Raw genomic sequence first — 22,500 nt, 5'->3', positions numbered from 1 at the left:
CGAGGGGACCCCACTACTGGGCGTTGTGCTGAGGAGTCCTGGAGCGGTGGAGGGGTGAGCAGGGAAAACCAGAGGCAGCCTGCATGCCTTTCTGCACCCACTTGTCCCATTATTATCATCCTATCTTGGTCTGACACATTGTTACCAGCAAGGACCCAAAAGAGATACATTGTTACCAGCAGGGACCCAAAACAGATACATTTTTACCAACAAGGACCCAAAAAGATGCATTGTTGCCAACAAGGACCTAAAACAGATACATTGTTACCAACAAGGACCCAAAATAGATGCATTGTTACCAAGGGCCCAAAACAGATACATTTTTACCAGCAAAGACCCAAACAGATACATTGTTACCAACAAGGACCCAAAAAGATGCTTTGTTGCCAGCAAGGACCTAAAACAGATACATTTTTACCAACACGGACCCAAAATAGATGCATTGTTACCAAGGGCCCAAAACAGATACATTGTTACCAGCAAAGACCCAAACAGATACATTGTTACCAACAAGGACCCAAAAAGATGCATTGTTGCCAGCAAGGACCTAAAACAGATTCATTTTTACCAACACGGACCCAAAATAGATGCATTGCTACCAAGGACCCAAAAGAGATACATTGTCACCAGCAAAGACCCAAAAGAGATACATTGTTACCAACAAGGACCTAAAACAGATACATTTTTTACCAACAAGGACCCAAAATAGATGCATTGCTACCAAGGACCCAAAACAGATACATTGTTGCCAGCAAGGACCTAAAACAGATTCATTTTTTCCAACAGCAACCCGAAACAGATACATTGTTACCAACAAGGACCCTGCTGATGCTCTCTCTCCATTAAGGAGCCAAATACAGATACATTATTACAATTAAAGGCCCAATACTGATACATTGTTATAATTAAGGCCCCAATGCTCATACAGTGTTGCCATTAAGGGCCCAATACTGATACATTACTATAATTAAGGGCCTCTATTGATACATTGTTATAATTAAGGGCCCAATAGTGAAACGTTGTTAGAATTAAGGGCCCCAATGCTGATGCATTGTTGCCATTAAGGCCCCAATACTGATACATTACTATAATTGAGGGCCCGATATTGATACATTGTTACTATCAAGGACCCACAACAGATGCATTGTTACCAACAAGGACCCTGCTGATGCTCTCTCTTCATTAAAGAGCCAAATACAGATACATTATTATAATTAAGGGCCCAATACTGATACATTGTTATAATTAAGGCCCCAATGCCCATACATTGTTGCCATTAAGGGACCAATACTGATACACTGTTATAATTGAGGGCCCAATATTGATACATTATTACCGTTAAGGAGCCGATGCTGCTACATTGCTATAATTGAGGGCCCAGTATTGATACATTGTTACCATCAAGGACCCACAACAGAGACATTGTGAAAGAGCCAAATACAGATACATAGTTGCCATTTAAAGGGCCTGATACTGATACATTGTTACAATTAAGGCCCGATGCCCATTGTTGCCATTGACGACCCAATACTGATACATTGTTCTAATTAAGGGCCAATGTTGAAACCTTGTTGTAATTAAGGACCCAATCCTGATACATTGTTGCCGTTAAGGGCGATACTGATACATTGCTATGATTGAGGGCCCAATATTGATACATTGTTACCATCAAGGAGCCAACGCTGATACGTTGCTATTAACTAAAGCCTGTGTCTTACTCAGACGGCCTCGGTTTTTCCCTAAAGTCCTTTTTCTGCCCCAGGACGCCATCCGGGACCCACGTGACATTTCTTGTCCCGTCTCCTGGGGCTCCTCCGGGGCTGTGACGGCGTCTGGGACTTTCCTCGCTGGGAGGACCTCAACATCTTCGAGGAGCGCCGGTCAGGCCATTCGAAGGATGCGCCTCTGCTGCGATGTGTCCGATGTGCGTCCCACGGTGAGACTGGGGTGGTGGGTTCGGGGCGGGACGACCACAGAGATCAAGCGTGCGTCAAGGGTGCCGCCAACGTGACATCGCTGTGAGGCCGACCCACTCACCCGGCTGGGGCGTGTTCCCCACGTGTCTCCACAGCGAGGTTCCTCCTGACCCCCTCCGCGCGCGCTCTGCTGTTTGGAAGGAGGTCACGACGCGCAGCCCACACGCTGGGGTGGGGAGTGCTCTCTCTGCGTCTGCGGGATTTGAACAGGAAGCTCGAGCTTGCTTTTTAGAAACGGGCTCAGGTGAGCAGAGAACGGTTCTCCTCGCACGTTATCAGCCCTCCACACCCAGCCCCACAGCACACTAAGCGTGTCGGTATCCCACATTCCGTGCGGCCTGCCGGAGGAAGGCCTGTGTTTAGGAGGCTACTGCAATAGTCCAAGCACAAGGGCTACATTGGGACAACCACAGTGAGAAGGGAGAGCCCCTCACCCCTTGTCCTGCTACCCTGCCATCTGGAATTCCACATTAGAGATTCATTCCTTTGGCGTTGATAAATAGTTCCTAAAGCGCTTTTTTTTTTTTTTAACAAAAATGTTAGCGGAGGGGGGGGAGTCGCCCGGATGGACGACCTTAGAAACGAGAAGTGGGGAGGGGAGCGGGCACTTCCTGAGGAAAATCAGATGTGCGCTGTGTGCTGTGCATCCTCCCAGCCGCTTTTGGTTTTCGTTTCTGGATTCAGAGAAAGAACCAGGTCTCGGGTCTCGCTTTCTCTGTGCACCATCCGGTCTTCCTTGCGGGGTACTCAAGCCGACATCGCTATGGCCGGAGGCGAGTCGGTCCCGTTCACTTTTTTAAAAAAACGGAGGCGGAATTCACATCGTATACAATTCACCCTTTGAAAACACACAGTCACTCTCCACCCGCCTCCCCCAGCCCCTGACCCCCGCTCCTCCACTTTCCGTCTACGGATTGGCCTGTTCTGGACATTTCCTCTCCATGGGGTCCTGCGCTGTGTGTCCTTTTGTGTCTGGCTTCTGTCTCTGAGCATCGTGTGTTCAGGGTCCACCCATGTGGAGCTGTGTCCGGGCTTCCCTCCTGTTCATGGCTGCGTAATATTCCCCTGCACGGATGGACCACATTCCATTCATCCATCCGTCCACCGATGGACACTTGGGTTGCTTCCACCTTTTTCCTACTGTGAATAGGGCCGCCGGGGACATCCTCGACCGCCCCCCCTTCCTCACGGTTTCAACAAAGAGCCGAAAACCCAAACCCAAGGACGCGTGCTTCTTCTGCCCGCTCCTGACGGTGCAGCGTTCCTTCCACACCAGGACCGAGTCTGCGGGGAAGTGAAACCGCACTCCTGGGCCCCCGGCGGCACCCTTGACCTTGTTTTTCTCGAGGTTTCGTCAGGGCCCAGCTCTGCAGGAAAACAGCGGCCCCCAGATGGAGCGGGCGAGATAGGATGCTGTGGTCCTGGAGGGGAGGGTGTGTCGCTTCCTCTCCCCGCCGGCTTCTCGGTAACAACAGGGCTGCGCGGGGCGGGGTGTGGGGGAAAGGGGGCGACGGGGCCTGGAGAACGGCATCCTGAGAAGCTCCCTCGGAACCCACACTGGGGCCTGGCATCCTCGCCTCTCGGGGTCCCATCTGCCCCAAAAGGGGGACCCCCAGACCCGTTAGCAGGACACGGGGTTCAGCGGGGGGATGTGGGCATCTCCATCCCCCCCATATTCTTGGGGTACATGCTGGACCCCCGGGTGCCAGGATGGCCAGCAGACCGTCCACCTGCTGGACAGGCCCCGAGTGCACGGGCCTTGCTTGGAATTTGGGGTGACCCCGGGGGCAGCTGACCCCGTATGGCCACGCGGTCGTTTGCAGCTGGTTTTCAACAACCAGAGAAGCATGGAAACCTGACTGCTCTCCTCCCGGGTTTGGGGGCTTGAGGACCCCGGGATTTGGGAAGATGAGGTCTTGATCTCCTCCACCGCCGGCTTCTCCATCACCACCAGCTCCCTCCCACAAAAGGCACCCGCTCTCTTATTTCCCGAGTCCAGACCTTCTCCGAGGGCCCCATACGTGGCAGGAGGGACCTCACAGAGTGAACCGTTTCTCGTCCTCCGCATTTTCCCCCATGGAACATCCTCACCCCTCCGCGCTCAGGCTTTTGCTGCTCTGCGCATGTCGGCAAATGACCGGACATCGCGCGAGTACTGATTTGGGGGTTGCAAACGGGATCTCGCGAGTCCGCGAATTCGCAAATACGGAATCCGCGAACCCAAGAGGACGGACTACACAGGTTGGGAGGCCGCGAGTGAGTCCATGAAGGGTAGCGTGGTCGGGTGGGGGGTGCGCCAGATTCTGACCGGAGCGGAGAGAGGCGGAGAGGGGTCCGCCTGCGTCAGGGGCCGACGAAGCAGCGTTGGCGAGGACGTGAGGAAATCAGACCTCTCCTCCAGGGTGAGTGGGAATGGAAAACGGGGCAGCCGCTTTGGGGAAACAATTTGTTGGGAAAACAATTTGGCGGTTCCTCAAAAAGTTAAATACAGGGTTACCCCATGACCAGGCAATTTCACTTCTGGGTATATGCCCAGAGTTGAAAAAAAAGATATTCCAACCAAAAACTCACGCAAGCATATTCAGGGCAGTTTTTAGGATGGCACAAAGTAGAAACAGCCCAAGTGTCCACGGATGGACGGATGGATGAACAGATGTCCGCCCATCGGCTGTCGCCCAGGCCAGCCCCGACTTCCGGATCCGGGGCCCAGCATCCCAGGCCCCCGTGGCTCCAGAGTCCTCGCCCCCACCACGTCCAGGACTGAGGAGGATGGAGACCCAGCTACCCAGGGTCTGTGTCCGCCTCTGTCCTCACGGGGCTGCTCCTCTGCGTCTGCGTCTCCTCTTCTGTCTCTGATGAGGACGCTGTCACTGGATTCAGGGCCGCCTCCTCCAGGAAGCCCTCCTGTCCATCTTTGGATTCAGGGCCGCCTGCTCCAGGAAGCCCTCCTCTCCATCCTTGATTTAGGGCCGCCTCCTCCAGGAAGCCCTCCTCTCCATCCTTGATTCAGGGCCGCCTCCTCCAGGAAGCCCTCCTCTCCATCCTTCCCTGCATCACACCTGCAAAGACCCTGCTTCTAAATAAGGTCCCGTGCAAGGGTCCTGGGGTCAGGACGTGGGTGCATCTCATGGGACCCCCCCCCCCTCAGCTGCCACCACGTTTCCTTGAGAAATGATGTTTTCCAGAAGCAAAGCGCAGGGCATCCTACTGGCCCAGGGGGCACGGCGTGGGAACAGAGACCCGTCTGTCTAAAGCACGAGTGGTCAGCTGCACAGAGGAGGCTGCAATCGGGGACGGACGGCCGTGTGGTGTGTCCCGGAGGCGGCCAGAGAGCTGTGACCACAGCCACGGTCAATCAAATGCACCGAAGAAGCCGACGCATTCCGGACAGTCAGTCCCCTCTGTCTGGCGTCCGTCCCCGGCTGACCGCTCTGCCTCCACCCAGCCCCACTCGGCTCTGATGGACACTGTCTGTCCCGACCGTCATGGACATTGCTGTGTGGCCCCGTTCTGACCAGCATGACGGAAGACAAAGTCGGCCGGAGGGATGCTCAGAAAAAGTGCTGCTTCCCCGCTAAGAGGGCCAGACTCAGAGGAGGAGGAGCTGACAGGGCCCCTTTCCTTCAACGGCCCTACACACAGACGTGATGCCTGGTGCCGTGGCAGCCACTTTGGGCTCTGAGGCAGCAAAGGTGCAGATGGTAACATACTAAGAAGGGAGGTGGAGAAAAATAAAAAGACACGGGGTCCTTGATGACACCCTGGAGCTGTCACGCCCACCCTGGAGGGCTCATCTCTGAATTTCTTGTTAAGTCAAGAAAAAAAAAAAAAAATCTCCCGGTTGAGGCCACTGGTTTTCATTACCAGACGCCAAAAGCCTTCTTAGTGAGACGCTGATTGTGTAAAGCGACATTTTCTGCAGCTCTCTCGGAGTCCTGCCTCTGGATACGAAGACCCCTCCCAATGGCCCAGAAGAAGGGGTCCTTCTGCCTCCATTTGGGATCTGGGACCCAGGACGCACGCGAGCACAGCTTGTCCCCCATCGCTCTCCGGGCCGCATGTCCCTCCTCCTTCATCCACGGGGCGGCTTTCTCTCCCACGAGCACCCCTGCTTCTGCGGGTTTGCCTGCCGGGGATGCACTTACGTAAATTGTCCGGGCTGTCGGCATCTAAGCGGAGCCACGGGGCAAATTTGACGGCCCCATAAAGGACGTGCAAAGGCCCGCTGGTGTTCGGGGCTGTTGGGATGGTGGGATTCTCCGGGAGAAGGGAATGGATGAGGTCAGAAGGAACAGGGCTGGGGGTCCAGAGGCGGCTCTGGCGGTGTGCAGCCCGGGTCCCCAGGGCTGGTTTTGGGGCTGGAGCTTGTATTTCAGCTCAGGGCCCTGCAGAGGTCGCTCAGTCACTCAGCATCAGGCCCCTGGGCTCCCCAAGGGGTGCAAGGCCATCCCGTTCCCTGTCCCCTCCTTACAGCCGGCCCCAAATAAGCCAAACGGGGGCCCCAAGTTGGCCACCCCGGGGTGCAGCCTGTGCCCGGGGTCCTCGCCGCTCCAACGGGACATCCAGCACGTGCGTGGGGCCAACAGAGCGGGAATCGGGCAATGCGGCCCTCGCATCGCTTTTTTAAATAAAGTTTTATTGAAACACGGTCACGTCCATTCGGTCAAATAGCGCCTCTGGTCGCTTCTGTTCAGACCGTCCGGCCCCAGGCCAAGAGGGAGTCGCCCCATCCTTTTAAACTCCCTTGACGCCTGGTGTGGACGTGTTTTCTCCACGGCAGCTCCAACCTGTCCCCCTTCGGAGGGGACGGGACGGTCGACCCGGGGAAATCCCAGCTGGTCTGTTGAGAGACGGGACCCGTGAGCTCAGGAGGGTGCCTTGCTCAGCATCCTGGATCTCGTAGGCACAGCCTCCCGTCTCCCGGACCAAACTGTGTCTCCCCCCAAATTCACAGGTCGGGGTCCTGACCCCCCCCCCCAGGACCTCAGGATGGGGCTGAGTTTGGAGACGGGTCTTTAAGGAGCGGATGGAGGTGAAAGGAGGTCCTGATGCGACGGGACTGGGGTCCTGGCAGACGACCCTTTCTAACCTCAGGAGGCGTGTGTCGCGGAGACGAACCCAGCAGCTTGGAGGATGAAGGGGGTTGTGAGGCGCTGGATTGCACGCAGGGCCTGCCGGTCTGTGGGTTCGGCTTGTGCAGCGCGCTCAGTGTGCTCAGAGTGAGTTCTTTTCATTCTCCCCCCCCCCCCCGTGGTTGCTGCCCCACTGTGTGGACAGGGCGGGAGATCTCGAAGCCACAGGGGTCCGGGCTCCCGAAGGCCGACCAGCATGGCTGTCTCGGGAGAGGTCGGCGGCGCGGACCCTGTGTCTGATCCCAGGGCCTCGTCCTCTCTGCGGGGCTGAGTCCTCCGTCACCAGGTGTGAACTCCAGCCCGGGGGCGCCACTGCCTGTGACAGTGGGACAGACACAAACAGACGGACGGACGGGGGGAGAGAGGATGAGTGAATGACAGACGGGTGGACAGATGAGGGAGAGACAGACAGAGAGGTCGATACATAGACAGATGATAGATACACAGATGATCGATGAATAGACAGATAAAGATAGACGATAGATGGGTGGATTGACGACAAATAGATACATAGATAGATGATAGATAATAATAGGTAGACAGAAAAATAGATAAATAGATGATAGAAGATAGATGATAGATAACAGATAGATAGATAGATAGATAGATAGGTGATAGATAGATGATAGATAGATAAATAGGTGATAGATGAGAGACAGGTGATAGATGGATAGGTAGATGGATGAAAGATAAATGGAGATAGATGATAGGTAGATAGAAAGATAGATACATAGATAGATAGAGAGAGATGGATGATAGATAGGTAGATAGATAGATAACAGATAAATAGAGATAGACAGATGATAGATAATAGGTAGATAGAAAAATAGATAAATAGATGATAGATAGAAGATAGATAAATGATGATAGGTACGTGGATAGATTGATAGGTTGATAGATAGAGATAGAGAACAGACAGATGATAAATAGATACATAGATACATCGATAGGTAGATAGATGATACATAACAGATAGATAAATAGATAGATGATATAAGATAGATATAGATAAATAGACAGAGATAGATGATAGATGACAGATAAAAATAGATAGATGATAGATCGATGATAGATAGATGGATAGATATAGATAAATAGAGATAGATGATAGATGACAGATAAAAATAGACAGATGATAGATCGATGATAGATAGATGGATAGATATAGATAAATAGAGATAGATGATAGATGACAGATAAAAATAGACAGATGATCGATAGATGGGTAGATGATAAATAGACAGATGATAGATAATAGGCAGATAGAAAAATAGATAAACAGATGATAGAAGATAGATGATGATAGACAGATGATGCATAATAGATAGGTAGACAGATAAACATATAGGTGATAGATAGACAATAGATGGAAGACAGATGGATAGGTAGACAGATAGATGATAGACAGGTGATAGGTAGAGACAGACAGACAGTTAAAAATGATGATGGATCATAGATAGGTGCTGGATGAATATAGATCCATGATAGATATAAACGTGTAGGGCCCACAGAATGCACACCGCTGACTGGTAGACAGACGGTCGATGCACCAACATTAACACACAGTCCACGCGCCACAGATGTAGGTAACCCCGGAGTCCTCCTGGAAGAGCCGTCCGGCATTCGCTCAGTCACCCTCCGGGCCGCGTTAGGCAGCACAACCACAGGGAATCACGAGGATCGACTGTCCTTCTGGCAGCTTCCGCCCTCCTTTCCTACAGCTCACGTTCCTGTGAACGCATTTCAACACTTGTGCCCGTGTGCGACTCGGTCCACATTGCTCCCTGCCTGCCCTCCAGCCTGACCCGGCACCGGCCGGTGTGGACTCCAACCGGTCCTCTCAGGATGCACAGCAGGTGAGCCCGAAGCCACCCCCGGTCCCCCACAGTTCCCGGGGCTGGGTCATCCCTGCCTGTCACCTGGCTGCATACCAAAAGAGGTCGCAAGGTGCACAGCTTCAGGATGCAAAAGGAAATATGTTCTGTTAGCTTTTTTTTTTTTTTTAATTAAACAAAACCAGGAATCTGTTCTGTCTGGGAATGCAACTGCAGCGCACTCTGCCCTAATGTTAGGAAAATGGGCCCTCCTCCTTGCTTCCTTCTCGGATTTCTCCAGGCAGAAAACTCTGTCAGGAGTGGCAGCTTTCCCTGCAGTCTGCTGGAAGTAGCACTGGGGTGGGAGGAGGGTCCGGGGCTGGAGGGGGCTCTGAGGCTGGAGGGGGCTCTGAGGCTGGAGGGGGCTCTGAGGCTGGAGGATGCTCCGGGGCTGGAGGATGCTCCGGGGCTGGAGGAGTCTCCGGGGCTGGAGGAGGCTCTGGGGCTGGAGGAGTCTCCGGGGCTGGAGGAGGCTCTGGGGCTGGAGGAGTCTCCGGGGCTGGAGGAGGCTCTGGGGCTGGAGGATGCTCTGGGGCTGGAGGAGGCTCTGGGGCTGGAGGATGCTCTGAGGCTGGAGGAGTCTCCGGGGCTGGAGGAGGCTCTGGGGCTGGAGGGGGCTCTGGGGCTGGAGGGGGCTCTGGGGCTGGAGGAGTCTCCAGGGCTGGAGGAGGCTCTGGGGCTGGAGGATGCTCTGGGGCTGGAGGCGGCTCTGGGGCTGGAGGGGGCTCTGAGGCTGAAGGGGGCTCTGAGGCTGGAGGAGTCCCCGGGGCTGGAGGGGGCTCTGAGGCTGAAGGGGGCTCTGAGGCTGGAGGAGTCCCCGGGGCTGGAGGATGCTCTGGGGCTGGAGGGGGCTCTGGGGCTGGAGGAGGCTCTGGGGCTGGAGGATGCTCTGAGGCTGGAGGAGTCCCCGGGGCTGGAGGATGCTCTGGGGCTGGAGGGGGCTCTGGGGCTGGAGGAGGCTCTGGGGCTGGAGGATGCTCTGAGGCTGGAGGAGGCTCTGGGGCTGGAGGATGCTCTGGGGCTGGAGGATGCTCTGGGGCTGGAGGATGCTCTGGGGCTGGAGGATGCTCTGGGGCTGGAGGGGGCTCTGAGGCTGGAGGATGCTCTGAGGCTGGAGGAGTCTCCGGGGCTGGAGGGGGCTCTGAGGCTGGAGGATGCTCTGAGGCTGGAGGAGTCTCTGGGGCTGGAGGGGGCTCTGAGGCTGAAGGGGGCTCTGAGGCTGGAGGAGTCTCCGGGGTTGGAGGGGGCTCTGGGGCTGGAGGAGTCTCCGGGGCTGGAGGAGTCTCCAGGGTGGGAGGAGGCTCCGGGGCTGGAGGAGTCTCTGAGGCTGGAGGAGTCTCCGGGGCTGCAGGAGGCTCCGGGGCTGGAGGTCGCGCTGGGGCGGGAGGCGGCTGGGTGTCCAGCGCCCCCGGGGCAGCACCGGCGAGCGCCGACAGGAGGCGGGGACGGGCGCGCTTGGCCGAGGACGACGATGACGAGCGCCAACAGACAGTTAGACAGGAAATTTCAAAACGGGTTTCCTCTGCACCTAGCCTGCCTCCCAACCGTGGCGGCGGCTCGGAGGTGGACCCTGAAGAATTTGCATTTGGGGACGGCGGCCGGCCCGTGCCATGCCCCCTCGGCAGCGAGCCCACGACACGGACGGGCCGCTGGGACGGGGCCGTTTGCGGACGCCGGCGCATCCCGACGGACGAGGGCCCGGGACGCGGGCTCGCAGGATGCCGGTGGCCTCCTGAGCCGGGCGCACAGCTGCTGGCCGGCCGCCTCTGACCGCTCCGTCTGCAGACCCTGCTCCAGGTGGGCTCTCCGCTCTTTCTTATTTCTGCGCCTTGGCAGGCGGAAAAGGACGCTCGGGGGGGGGTGGGGGGTGGGGAGGGTCCTCCGGTGGGGAAAACGGGGGTTTCCCTGCGTTTTCCTCTCGGTGGTGCAGACAGAACCAAAAAAAAAAAAAAAAAAACAGAAAGACTGCAGAACCACCCAGCAGGGAAACGCTCAGAGACCCTCGCCTTCCAAAACGCTTCCAGCCAAACGCGCCTGTGCACGGCTCAGCCCGCACCCCCGAGCGCAGGTGGATAGGGGCTGCGCCCGGAACGGGCCGGGGGCGCGCGCTCCTCGGCGCCCGTTCGCCCCGAAACCCGGTCCTCCGTGCCCTTTCAAAACCGCGCGCAAACCGGCGCCCACGTGCCGGCTGCTTTGGGGCCGTTTTGGGAACTCCCGGCCTGGCCGTCCGTCTGTTCATCCCAACAAGGTCGTCTGCAGCGGAGGGGGGTTGTGGGTCACACCAGGAGGGGGGGGAAAGGGGAACTGCGCAGAGCGCGTGGTTCTGTTTCCAAAACGAGGAGCGTTTTGTTTTTTTTTTTTTTTTGCTGTGTTTTCATGCTGTTTAACGTGCGCGCTCAGAACCAGCACCCAGACGCAGGGACGCGCGCGCGCGGGCCACACTCGGATTGCGCACGCAGGGGCGGACGCGCCGTGTGCGAGTTTATTTTATTTTATTTTATTTTTTCCTCTAAGACGTTTCGGTGCCGCCGGAGGCACCGTTTTCATTTGGGCGTTGCCAGCGTTGGGGGGACGGAGGGGAGCCCCTGGCCTGCTGCGCACCCCCCCCCCCAAATCCTGGCGATCGATCTCCCCGCCCCCGTCCGGGGAGACAAAGGGGACCCAGGCGGAGGGAAGCGTCAGAAGGACTTCTCAAATGTCCCAGCTTAGCAAGGTTCACCCATGACCCGCCCCCCCCACCCCACCCACCCACGCGGTCTGCGTCTTCCTCTTGGGGACCAGGGGAAGCGGCGATGCGTGAGTGACAGGTGGCCCGGGACGGTGGCTGTGCATGGACAACCATCTGCCTGCACACGCCGTCGGCCGGGCAGGTGAGCCCTGTGTCCCCGTGCTGGTCCTCGCTCGGCCCTCAGCCCCTGCCTCTGCTCCTCCTGGGCGGGCACGCCCACCTCTTGCGGCGGGGGGCCTCTCTGCCATCTCCTTCCTGTCCCTGGCGGCCGCAGGTGGGCAGGCAGGATGTGGGGACCCCCACGCGCACCTGGCACCTGGCTCTGACTCCCTGAGCGAGGCCATTTGTCCAGGGCCCCCCCCCCCCCACCCTCGGGAGATGCCCCATGCCTGACACAGACCCTCCTGGCTGCGGCCCAGCACAGCACGCCGTGGAGGTGACCCTGGGAATGAGCACAGGGAGCCGTGGAGGGGGGGGTTCCCCCAGCAAGAGTCCTGCAGCTGGGGGTCCACACCCTCACCAGATGCACAGATGGACGGATGCATGGCTGTGGGGCTGCCTTCCTTGACGAGAAACCGATGGGTTTGCTGCCTGTGTGTGCTTCTGAGCCCGGCTGGGACCTTGGGGACCTCGAGTGGCTAGGTCTGTGCGGGGACCTCGGGGGATGTTGGTGACCACATCCTTGCTGGGATCTCGGGGGGCCACATCCATGTTTGGACCTCGGGTGGCTACGTCGGTGCTGGGACCTCTGGGTGTGTCGTTGACCACGTCTGTGTTTACACCTCAGGGGGCCACGTCTGTGCTGAGATCTCGGGTGGCTGTGTCCGTGCTGGGGCCTCAGGGGATTTTGGTGACCACATCCGTGCTGAGACCTCAAGGTGCTATATCTGTGCTGGGACCTCAGGGGGCCACGTCTGGGCTGGGCCCTCGGGGGGCTATGTCTGTGCTGGGACCTCAGGGTCCACATCAGTGCTGGGCCCTCGGGGGGCTATGTCTGTGCTGGGACCTCGGGGGGCTATGTCTGTGCTGGGACCTCAGGGTCCACATCAGTGCTGGGCCCTCGGGGGGCTATGTCAGTGCTGGGACCTTGGGGGTCCATGTCTGTGCTGGGACCTTGGGGGTCCACGTCTGTGCTGGGACCTCGGGGGGCTATGTCAGTGCTGGGACCTTGGGGGTCCATGTCTGTGCTGGGACTTCGGGGGGCTATGTCAGTGCTGGGACCTCGGGGGGCTCTGTCCGTGCCTGAACTTTGGGGGTCCACATCAGTGCCATGAATTCGGGGGACTACATGCATGAAGGGACCTCAGGGGGCTGCATCCCTGCTGAGAACTAGGGTGGCTGCATCCGTTCTGTGACTTCGGGGGCCACATCCACCACTTTTGTGCCGTCGTCCTGCTGTGGGTGAAGAGGCTAAAGAACTCGGCCCAACACAGAGTCACCGAGGGGCCGAGAGGGAATATGCAATCAGACTTTGGGCCCCCAGAACCCTCTTGCCTAACCGGGCACGCGGCCGCCCTCCTGCCACCCCGTTGTTTCAGTGTTAGACAAGTCACCACGTGCCGGGCTCGGTGCTGAGCGCTTCTGGGCAATAGGAGGACAAAACAGAGAGACGCAGACTCGGGGTCCAGGCCACGAGGGTTCGGGGTGGGGAGAAATCCAGGAGGCTCAGGAGAGGGCTGAGAGTGGGGACCCCGGGCTGGGAGCCGTCATGGGGCAACTGGGTGTCGTTTGGGGTGTTGGCACAAGCATGGAATCGTTGTGAGAGAGAGGGGGTGAGGGAAGAGAGGGCAGTGAAGTTTTCGGGGCAGAATCCAGCATCAGATACACAGGGGGGGGGGCCGCCTCACTGGTGTGGCTCCAGTGGGTCAGTGTAATTAACTGGATTAATTCCGTCATTGCCCCCCACCACCAGATGCCAGCAGCAACCTCTCCCCCAAAGTTGGGATGAGCAAAAATGTCCCCGTGGTCCAATGTCCCCTGGAGGGAGGGATAAAGTCAGTCCTGGTCGTGAACCACTGCAATACATAGACTACGTAATAGAAAGATGATAAATAGGTTAGATAGATAGATGGGAGATAGATAGATAAAGATTATAGATAGATGATTGATGTGTAGATAGAGAGATGATAGATAGCTGACGATGATAGATAGATAGATAGGCAATAGATGCATAAATGATAGATAGATAGATGATAGAGAGAGAGACAAATGATAGATAGATGATGAGGATGGTGATAGATAGATTACATAGAAACACAGGTAGATGATAGATAGATAGATAGATAGATAGATAGATAGATAGATAGATAGATGGATAGATAGATAGATAGATAGATAGATGGATAGATAGATAGATAGGTAGGTAGGTAGGTAGGTAGATACATGATTATATATAGATGATAGATAGATAGATAGATACATAGTTGGATAGATGGATGGATAGATAGATAGATAGATAGATAGATGATAGATAGATAGATGGATAGATGGATGGATAGATGGATAGATGGATAGATAGGTAGGTAGGTAGGTAGGTAGGTAGATACATGATTATATATAGATGATAGATTAGATAGATAGATGATAGATAGATAGATTAGATACAAGGATAGATGGATAGATGGATGGATGGATGGATAGAAAGATGGATAGATAGATAGATAGATGGATGGATAGATGGATAGGTAGATGGATAGATAGATAGACAGTTGGATAGATGGGTGGATAGATAGATAGATGCATAGATAGGTAGGTAGGTAGGTAGGTAGGTAGGTAGATACATGATTATATATAGATGATAGATAGATAGATAGATAGATAGATAGATTAGATGGATGGATAGATGGATGGATAGATGGATGGATGGATGGATGGATGGATAGATGTGTGGATGGATAGATGGGTGGATGGGTGGATGGATGGATGGATGGTGGGATGGTGGGGTGGATGGATGGTGGATGGATGATGAAGAAATGGACGGCTGGAACAAGAGAGGAGGCTGTTTCCCAGTTATCTCCCCTGAACTAGTTATCTGCAGCTGTCATAACAAATTACCACAAACTGAGTGGTTTAAAACAATAGACTCTTATCCTCTCACATTCTGGAGGCTGTCGGTCCAAGATCAAGGTGTCACAGGCCCGTGCTCCCTCTGGAGGCTCTAAGGAAGGCTCCTTCCTGTCTCTTGCAGCGTCTGGGGGCTGCCGGCATCCCTTGGCTCGTGGCCGGATCAGTCCCATCTCTGCCTCTGTCTTCACATGGCTTCTCCCGTCTGTGTGTTTCCGTGTCTCTCTACGCACCTTCTCTTCTTAGAAGGACGTCAGCCATATTGGATTAGGGCCCGTGCCAATGGCCTCATCTTAGGTTGCATCTTAATTGCATTTTCAAAGAACCAGTAAGGCCACATCGACAGGTCCCAGGCTTTACAACTTCAACACGTCATTTTGGGAGACACAACGCCCCTCAGACTAATCCTCCACAAAACCCTGTACTCCTCATCCTAATCAGAGAAGACAGAGGTTGGAGGGGTGGAGACCTGGGGTTCCCACTCAGATGCCGCCCCCCCACTGCTCCCCCTGAGTCCCTCACTAGGTCACGGGTCCCCCTGCGGGGCTGCTGGTTAGTAGAGGGCCCCCAGGCTCACCGCCTTCTGGAGCATCTGCACGGGGCTCACCTGTGTCCCCACTCTGCAGAAGGGAGGGGGGAAGACAGCTAGCTCACGTGCAAGCCTACTGTGTGCACGAGGGACTCCCTGCATGCTCCCCAAGGATGTCATGGGACCCTCACAGCAACCCGGCAAGACTCAAGTCTGTGTTGTCACCGTGTTGCAGATGAGGAAATGGAGCTGGGCTGGGCTTAGGGCCAAGCCTGTGAGGCATCCAAACGCCAAAAAACTCAGTCATCAAAATAAATATGGTGGCCTTCATCTTTTTAATGCATTGAGATCAAATCCACACAACATAAAAGGCATGATTATAAATGCGATCCAAGGGCATTTAGCCCACTCACCTTGTTAGGCAACGACCACCTCTGTCTAGTTCCAAGATCTTTCCTCACCTCCAAGGGAAACCCCATACCCATTAGGAGTCACTCCCCACCCCCTTCCCCACAGCCCCTGGCAACCACCCACCTGCAAATTTTTTTCAGCTCAAAAAGCAGGGAAGCACTGACGCCCACCATAATGTGGAAGAGCCTTGAAGACGTGATGCTCAGTGAGAGAAGCCAGACACAAAAGGACACACAGCGTGTGATTAGTCCGTTCATAAGAATAGATAAGTCAATAAATACTATTTAATGCAATGCTTTAAAAAATGCAAATTAATGCAAATATCTTATGAGGAACCAAACATTAAAATTTCCAAAAAAAAAGAAGAGTGTCACACGGAGACCTGCCAGAGAGCGGGGCAAAAGGAAAAATTGTGCTTCCACCTGGACGTCTTTTTAGGAGATTTTTAATGGTTAAATTTTTGCCGGAACATTAAACCGTTAAGAGAAGATTGAAACCTTGAAAAGAAGGTGCGTGGAAGCTCACGGGATTGTGTTAAGTTTAAATCGTTTATTGATTTTAAACTAGGATTTACGATAGGTTGACTTTTCTGGCTTGCGTGGGAGCAAAGGCACCCATGATATTTTCACAATCTGCTTCTACTTTAATATTCGGAAGGGAAAGGAATTGCTGGGATATTTAAAAGGAGGCATATAGGGTGCTCATTTCTGCATTAATTGGGCTCCCATGTGGCTTCATACAGCCCTGAAGCCAATGCCAGTTCTGGAGCAGAGCCTGGAAAGCATCCGGCCAAACCCCAGGGTCTTCCCTTCCCAGCATGGACCCCCATGGAGGCATCCACCAGCCGGTAGTCATTATCATGAATATACAACAGGTCAATACACGTGGGGTGAAGCCAAAGCGGCCAACATGGGCAAATTCGTAGCCTTGAACACGTTCATTGAAAAAAAAAGAAGAAAATTGCAGGTGTACGGCCCGGGATCCCATCTCAAGAATCTAGAGAAAGTTTCTCTTTCTACATCAAGTCCAAAGAGAGTAGAAGGATGGAAATGATGAAGGGCAAAGGTCAGTGGAACTGAAAACAAGTGTGCACTAGCGGAAAACCTACAAGAATAGTATTCAGCTCACGGGGTCATTTCAAGGGCTGAATAAGACGCCTTTGTTCAATGCTGGTGGGTGGGAAGTATGTGACAAATGTCACTCTCCTTGGGGATTTATCCCAAATTATATGGGATTCCCAGTTCTAGGTGCTTAACTTAGACGAGTTCATAAAACCCTCACGATGCTCCTCTTAGAAAGTTGTCGATGTCACTTTACACGTGGGGAAACTGAGGCACAGAGAGACAAAGCGACGTTCCCGAGGTCCCCTGGCCGATCAGTGGTCTACACGGCCTGCTGTTATTACTGCTACTGTTGTTTATTATTATTGCTCCGTGCGTGGGGATTCTGAGAGGTCCGACAACTGTATTCAGAGCTAAATTCCCATCCGAGTGGGGGTGACGGAATGTTCTAGAACAACACTTGGTTGCATAACATGGTCAATGCACCCAATGCCACTGAGTCATTCGCTTGAAGATGGTGAGTCACGTCTCATCAAAAAAAAAGAGAGAGAGAGGGGAACAACATACCTGCCCCATGCCCCCATCTTACTTCCTCATCCCAGGCTATAAACACCATGCAGGACCCACAGTGAGCCGTGCTGGGTCCCCCAGGTTGTGAGTCACCCTCACAGGAAGCCGGCGAAGGGGCGTTCCCCAACCCTGCACAGCAAGGCACCTGGCCCTCAGCCAGATGATGATGACGGACCATAGGGGAGAGATGATGACAATGGACCATAGGGGAGAGACGATGATGACAATGGACCATAGGGGAGAGATGATGATGATGGACCATAGGGGAGAGACGATGATGACAATGGACCATAGGGGAGAGACGATGATGACAATGGACCATAGGGGAGAGACGATGATGACAATGGACCATAGGGGAGAGACGATGATGACAATGGACCATAGGGGAGAGATGATGATGACAATGGACCATAGGGGAGAGACGATGATGACAATGGACCATAGGGGAGAGACGATGATGACAATGGACCATAGGGGAGAGATGATGATGATGGACCATAGGGGAGAGATGATGATGACAATGGACCATAGGGGAGAGATGATGATGACAATGGACCATAGGGGAGAGATGATGATGATGGACCATAGGGGAGAGATGATGATGATGGACCATAGGGGAGAGACGATGATGACAATGGACCATAGGGGAGAGATGATGATGATGGACCATAGGGGAGAGATGATGATGATGGACCATAGGGGAGAGACGATGATGACAATGGACCATAGGGGAGAGATGATGATGACAATGGACCATAGGGGAGAGATGATGATGATGGACCATAGGGGAGAGATGATGACAATGGACCATAGGGGAGAGATGATGATGATGGACCATAGGGGAGAGATGATGATGATGGACCATAGGGGAGAGACGATGATGACAATGGACCATAGGGGAGAGACGATGATGACAATGGACCATAGGGGAGAGATGATGATGACAATGGACCATAGGGGAGAGATGATGACAATGGACCATAGGGGAGAGATGATGATGACAATGGACCATAGGGGAGAGATGATGATGATGGACCATAGGGGAGAGACGATGATGACAATGGACCATAGGGGAGAGATGATGATGATGGACCATAGGGGAGAGACGATGATGACAATGGACCATAGGGGAGAGATGATGATGACAATGGACCATAGGGGAGAGATGATGATGACAATGGACCATAGGGGAGAGACGATGATGACAATGGACCATAGGGGAGAGACGATGATGACAATGGACCATAGGGGAGAGATGATGATGATGGACCATAGGGGAGAGATGATGATGACAATGGACCATAGGGGAGAGACGATGATGACAATGGACCATAGGGGAGAGATGATGATGATGGACCATAGGGGAGAGACGATGATGACAATGGACCATAGGGGAGAGACGATGACAATGGACCATAGGGGAGAGATGATGACAATGGACCATAGGGGAGAGATGATGACAATGGACCATAGGGGAGAGATGATGACAATGGACCATAGGGGAGAGACGATGATGACAATGGACCATAGGGGAGAGATGATGATGATGGACCATAGGGGAGAGACGATGATGACAATGGACCATAGGGGAGAGATGATGATGACAATGGACCATAGGGGAGAGACGATGATGACAATGGACCATAGGGGAGAGACGATGATGACAATGGACCATAGGGGAGAGACGATGATGACAATGGACCATAGGGGAGAGACGATGATGACAATGGACCATAGGGGAGAGATGATGATGATGGACCATAGGGGAGAGATGATGATGACAATGGACCATAGGGGAGAGACGATGATGACAATGGACCATAGGGGAGAGATGATGATGATGGACCATAGGGGAGAGACGATGATGATGGACCATAGGGGAGAGACGATGATGACAATGGACCATAGGGGAGAGACGATGATGACAATGGACCACAGGGGAGAGACGATGATGATGGACCATAGGGGAGAGATGATGACGATGGACCATAGGGGAGAGATGATGATGACAATGGACCATAGGGGAGAGACGATGATGACAATGGACCACAGGGGAGAGACGATGATGACAATGGACCATAGGGGAGAGATGATGACAATGGACCATAGGGGAGAGATGATGACAATGGACCATAGGGGAGAGATGATGACAATGGACCATAGGGGAGAGACGATGATGACAATGGACCATAGGGGAGAGATGATGATGATGGACCATAGGGGAGAGACGATGATGACAATGGACCATAGGGGAGAGATGATGATGACAATGGACCATAGGGGAGAGACGATGATGACAATGGACCATAGGGGAGAGACGATGATGACAATGGACCATAGGGGAGAGACGATGATGACAATGGACCATAGGGGAGAGATGATGATGATGGACCATAGGGGAGAGACGATGATGATGGACCATAGGGGAGAGACGATGATGACAATGGACCATAGGGGAGAGACGATGATGACAATGGACCACAGGGGAGAGACGATGATGATGGACCATAGGGGAGAGATGATGACGATGGACCATAGGGGAGAGATGATGATGACAATGGACCATAGGGGAGAGACGATGATGACAATGGACCACAGGGGAGAGACGATGATGATGGACCATAGGGGAGAGATGATGATGGACCATAGGGGAGAGACGATGATGACAATGGACCATAGGGGAGAGATGGTGATGACAATGGACCATAGGGGAGAGATGAGGATGAAAATGGACCATAGGGCAGAGATGTCGGGGGCCGCTCAGATACCTGAGGATCAGAGAGACCATTGGGGTACCAGAGAAAATCAGGGGGAATGAATAGATGATGGTGGACCGGAGAAATTAGGGGGGACCAGAGAGACCAGAAAGATTTTTGGGGTACCAGAGGAAATTTGGGGGACCAATGCAGCTTTTGGGGCCAGACAGATTATTGGGGGGGCCGGACAGATTACGGAGGACACACCCCAAAGATCTCGGCCTCGGTCCCCGCCTTTCGGGGATCTCGTTTGGCTCTCAGGGATGGCCGAGCGCACATTCCCCCAAGAACATCAACGGGCCGTGTGCGCCCGGGGAGAACGACCCCGACGCGGAGGGTTTGTTCTGTCTCCGGGCCCCACCCACGAGTTGCCCCAGATCCTCTTTTCCCACTGAAAGCGGTTTCTATTTTGCTCAGAGCCTCAGACAACTTCCTTCGTGCCGTGTGGTCCTCTGACTCTGGGGGACGGAACAATGGTCTGGGGCACGTGCCGCTGCCTTCCCATAAGGCACTGGGGTGGCTGGCTCCTGGGTCCCCCAGTTGTGCCCCAACCCCCAGCCCCACCTCCTCGCCACTCACCTGGCACCAGCCCGGGGCCTCCATCCCGTCTCCTGGCTCCGTGACCCCTTCCTCTGACATCCTCGCGTGTGGGAGCCCATGCCACCCCGGGATACGGCCCACCAAGCAGCACCTGACGGCCCCCGGAGGGTGCAGCCCAGGACAGGTCCCCGTGTAAACAGAGTGACTATACGAACCCCCAATCCCACTCTTAGACACACACCCAAGAAAGTTCAACACAGGGACTCAAACAGACATGTGCACAGCGATATCACAGCATTATTCACGTCAGCCCAAAGGCGGGAAGAACCCAAATGCCCATCGACCGATGAACAGATAAGCAAAAACTGGTCCATCCGTACAGAGGAATATCACGCAGCCATGAAAAGGAGTGAAGCCCTCACATGGCTACACGTGGAGGGACCTTGAACACATGATGCTCAGAGACAAAAGCCAGACACAGAAGGACACACAGCATGCGATCCCATTGACAGGAAATGTCTGGAACGGGCCGATCGACAAACAGAAAGGGGGCTAGTGGTTGCCAGTGGGGGGGGGGGTGATGAGGAGGTGGGGGGACGTCTCGGTCCAGCCGAGCTGCTGTGACAAAATGCCGTAGACCGAGAGGCTTAAAAAAGCAGACATTTATTTCCACGGTTGTAGAGTTTGGATGTCGAAGGTCAAAGTTCTGGCAGATTCCGTGTCCGGTGAGCACCCGCGTCCCGGTTTGCTGTGACCTCCGTGGTCGCTACCGGTGGAGGCGGCGAAGACACCAGGTGTCCTCAGACGGTGGCCGCTGATGGCCTGACGTGACCTGTGGGTTAAACAGAATGTACTTACTGCCCGGCTGTTGGGTGCGGGGTGACCAGCCGTCTCCACTCGCCCGGGAAGCAGAGGATCCTGGGAGGCGGGACTTTTCTAGATAAAATGGGGAACAGCCCTGGAAACACGGGAGCAAGTGGTCACCCTGATGTAGAGGGTTGAACGGTGCCCCCCCAAACAGATTTGTCCACACCCTAAGCCCCAGGAACCCAGGAACGTGGCCTTGTCTGGAAGCAGGGTCTTTGCAGCTGTGATGCAGGGAAGGATGGAGAGGAGGGCTTCCTGGAGGAGGCGGCCCTGAATCAAGGATGGAGAGGAGGGCTTCCTGGAGGAGGCAGCTCTGAATCAAGGATGGAGAGGAGGGCTTCCTGGAGGAGGCGGCCCTGAATCAAGGATGGAGAGGAGGGCTTCCTGGAGGAGGCGGCCCTGAATCCAGGATGGAGAGGAGGGCTTCCTGGAGGAGGCGGCCCTGAATCAAGGCTGGAGAGGAGGGCTTCCTGGAGGAGGCGGCCCTGAATCAAGGATGGAGAGCAGGGCTTCCTGGAGGAGGCGGCCCTGAATCCAGGGACAGCGTCCTTATCAGAGACAGAAGAGGAGACGCAGACGCAGAGGAGCAGCCCCGTGAGGACGGAGGCAGAGACGGGAGGGAGGCGGCCACCAGCCCAGGGACCCTGGAGCCCCGGACGCTGGAAGAGGCAGGAGGGACCCTCCCCGGGAGCCTCCGGAGGGAGCGCGGCCCTGCGACCCTTGACCCCAGACTCTGGGCTCCAGGACGGGAGAGGACAGGTCCCTGGGGTTTAAGACCGCAGTGTGGGGTCAGTTGTATGGCCGCCCCAAGACCCTCGTACACTAGGTTGGACCCTGGACGGGACTCCTACAAGCTGTGTGACCATCGGCCAGCCTTCATGTGCCTCTTGTTTCACCGTGAAGGGCCCTGGGCGAGGGGCCGGGAGGGAGGCAGGTTCCAATGTACTCAGGTGACCTTCCGAGAGTCACTTTGTCTCTCCGTGCCTCAGTTTC

General features: G+C 54.6%; 1 protein-coding gene and 1 long non-coding RNA gene across 6 annotated transcripts in view; both read left to right on the top strand.

Moving 5' to 3' along the window:
- The window catches only part of LOC139080908 (uncharacterized), a 22,810-nt gene extending 13,675 nt beyond the window's left edge, over positions 1-9,135 (top strand). For 2 of the 5 annotated variants that reach the window (XR_011535758.1, XR_011535759.1), the window contains exons 5-8: positions 1,763-1,936; positions 2,072-2,220; positions 7,071-7,195; positions 8,830-9,135. This is a non-coding gene — a long non-coding RNA (uncharacterized lncRNA). Of the gene's footprint in view, positions 1-1,762; positions 1,937-2,071; positions 6,629-7,070; positions 7,196-8,688 lie in introns of those variants that run through there. The other 3 variants (XR_011535757.1, XR_011535760.1, XR_011535756.1) reach the window with 3 other exon arrangements.
- Positions 9,136-10,422: 1,287 nt separating this feature from the next.
- Positions 10,423-22,500, top strand: part of P2RY8 (P2Y receptor family member 8) — a 51,676-nt gene continuing 39,598 nt past the window's right edge. The window contains exon 1 of the mRNA XM_070603580.1: positions 10,423-10,779. Within this exon, the coding sequence (XP_070459681.1) occupies positions 10,454-10,779 (326 nt within the window). The 5' untranslated portion in view covers positions 10,423-10,453. The remainder of the gene's footprint in view (positions 10,780-22,500) is intronic.

The sequence above is a fragment of the Equus przewalskii genome, chromosome X (assembly GCF_037783145.1).
Source record: "Equus przewalskii isolate Varuska chromosome X, EquPr2, whole genome shotgun sequence".
NCBI classification, from domain to species: Eukaryota; Metazoa; Chordata; class Mammalia; order Perissodactyla; family Equidae; genus Equus; species Equus przewalskii.
This window is presented reverse-complemented; position numbering and strand designations above follow the sequence as displayed.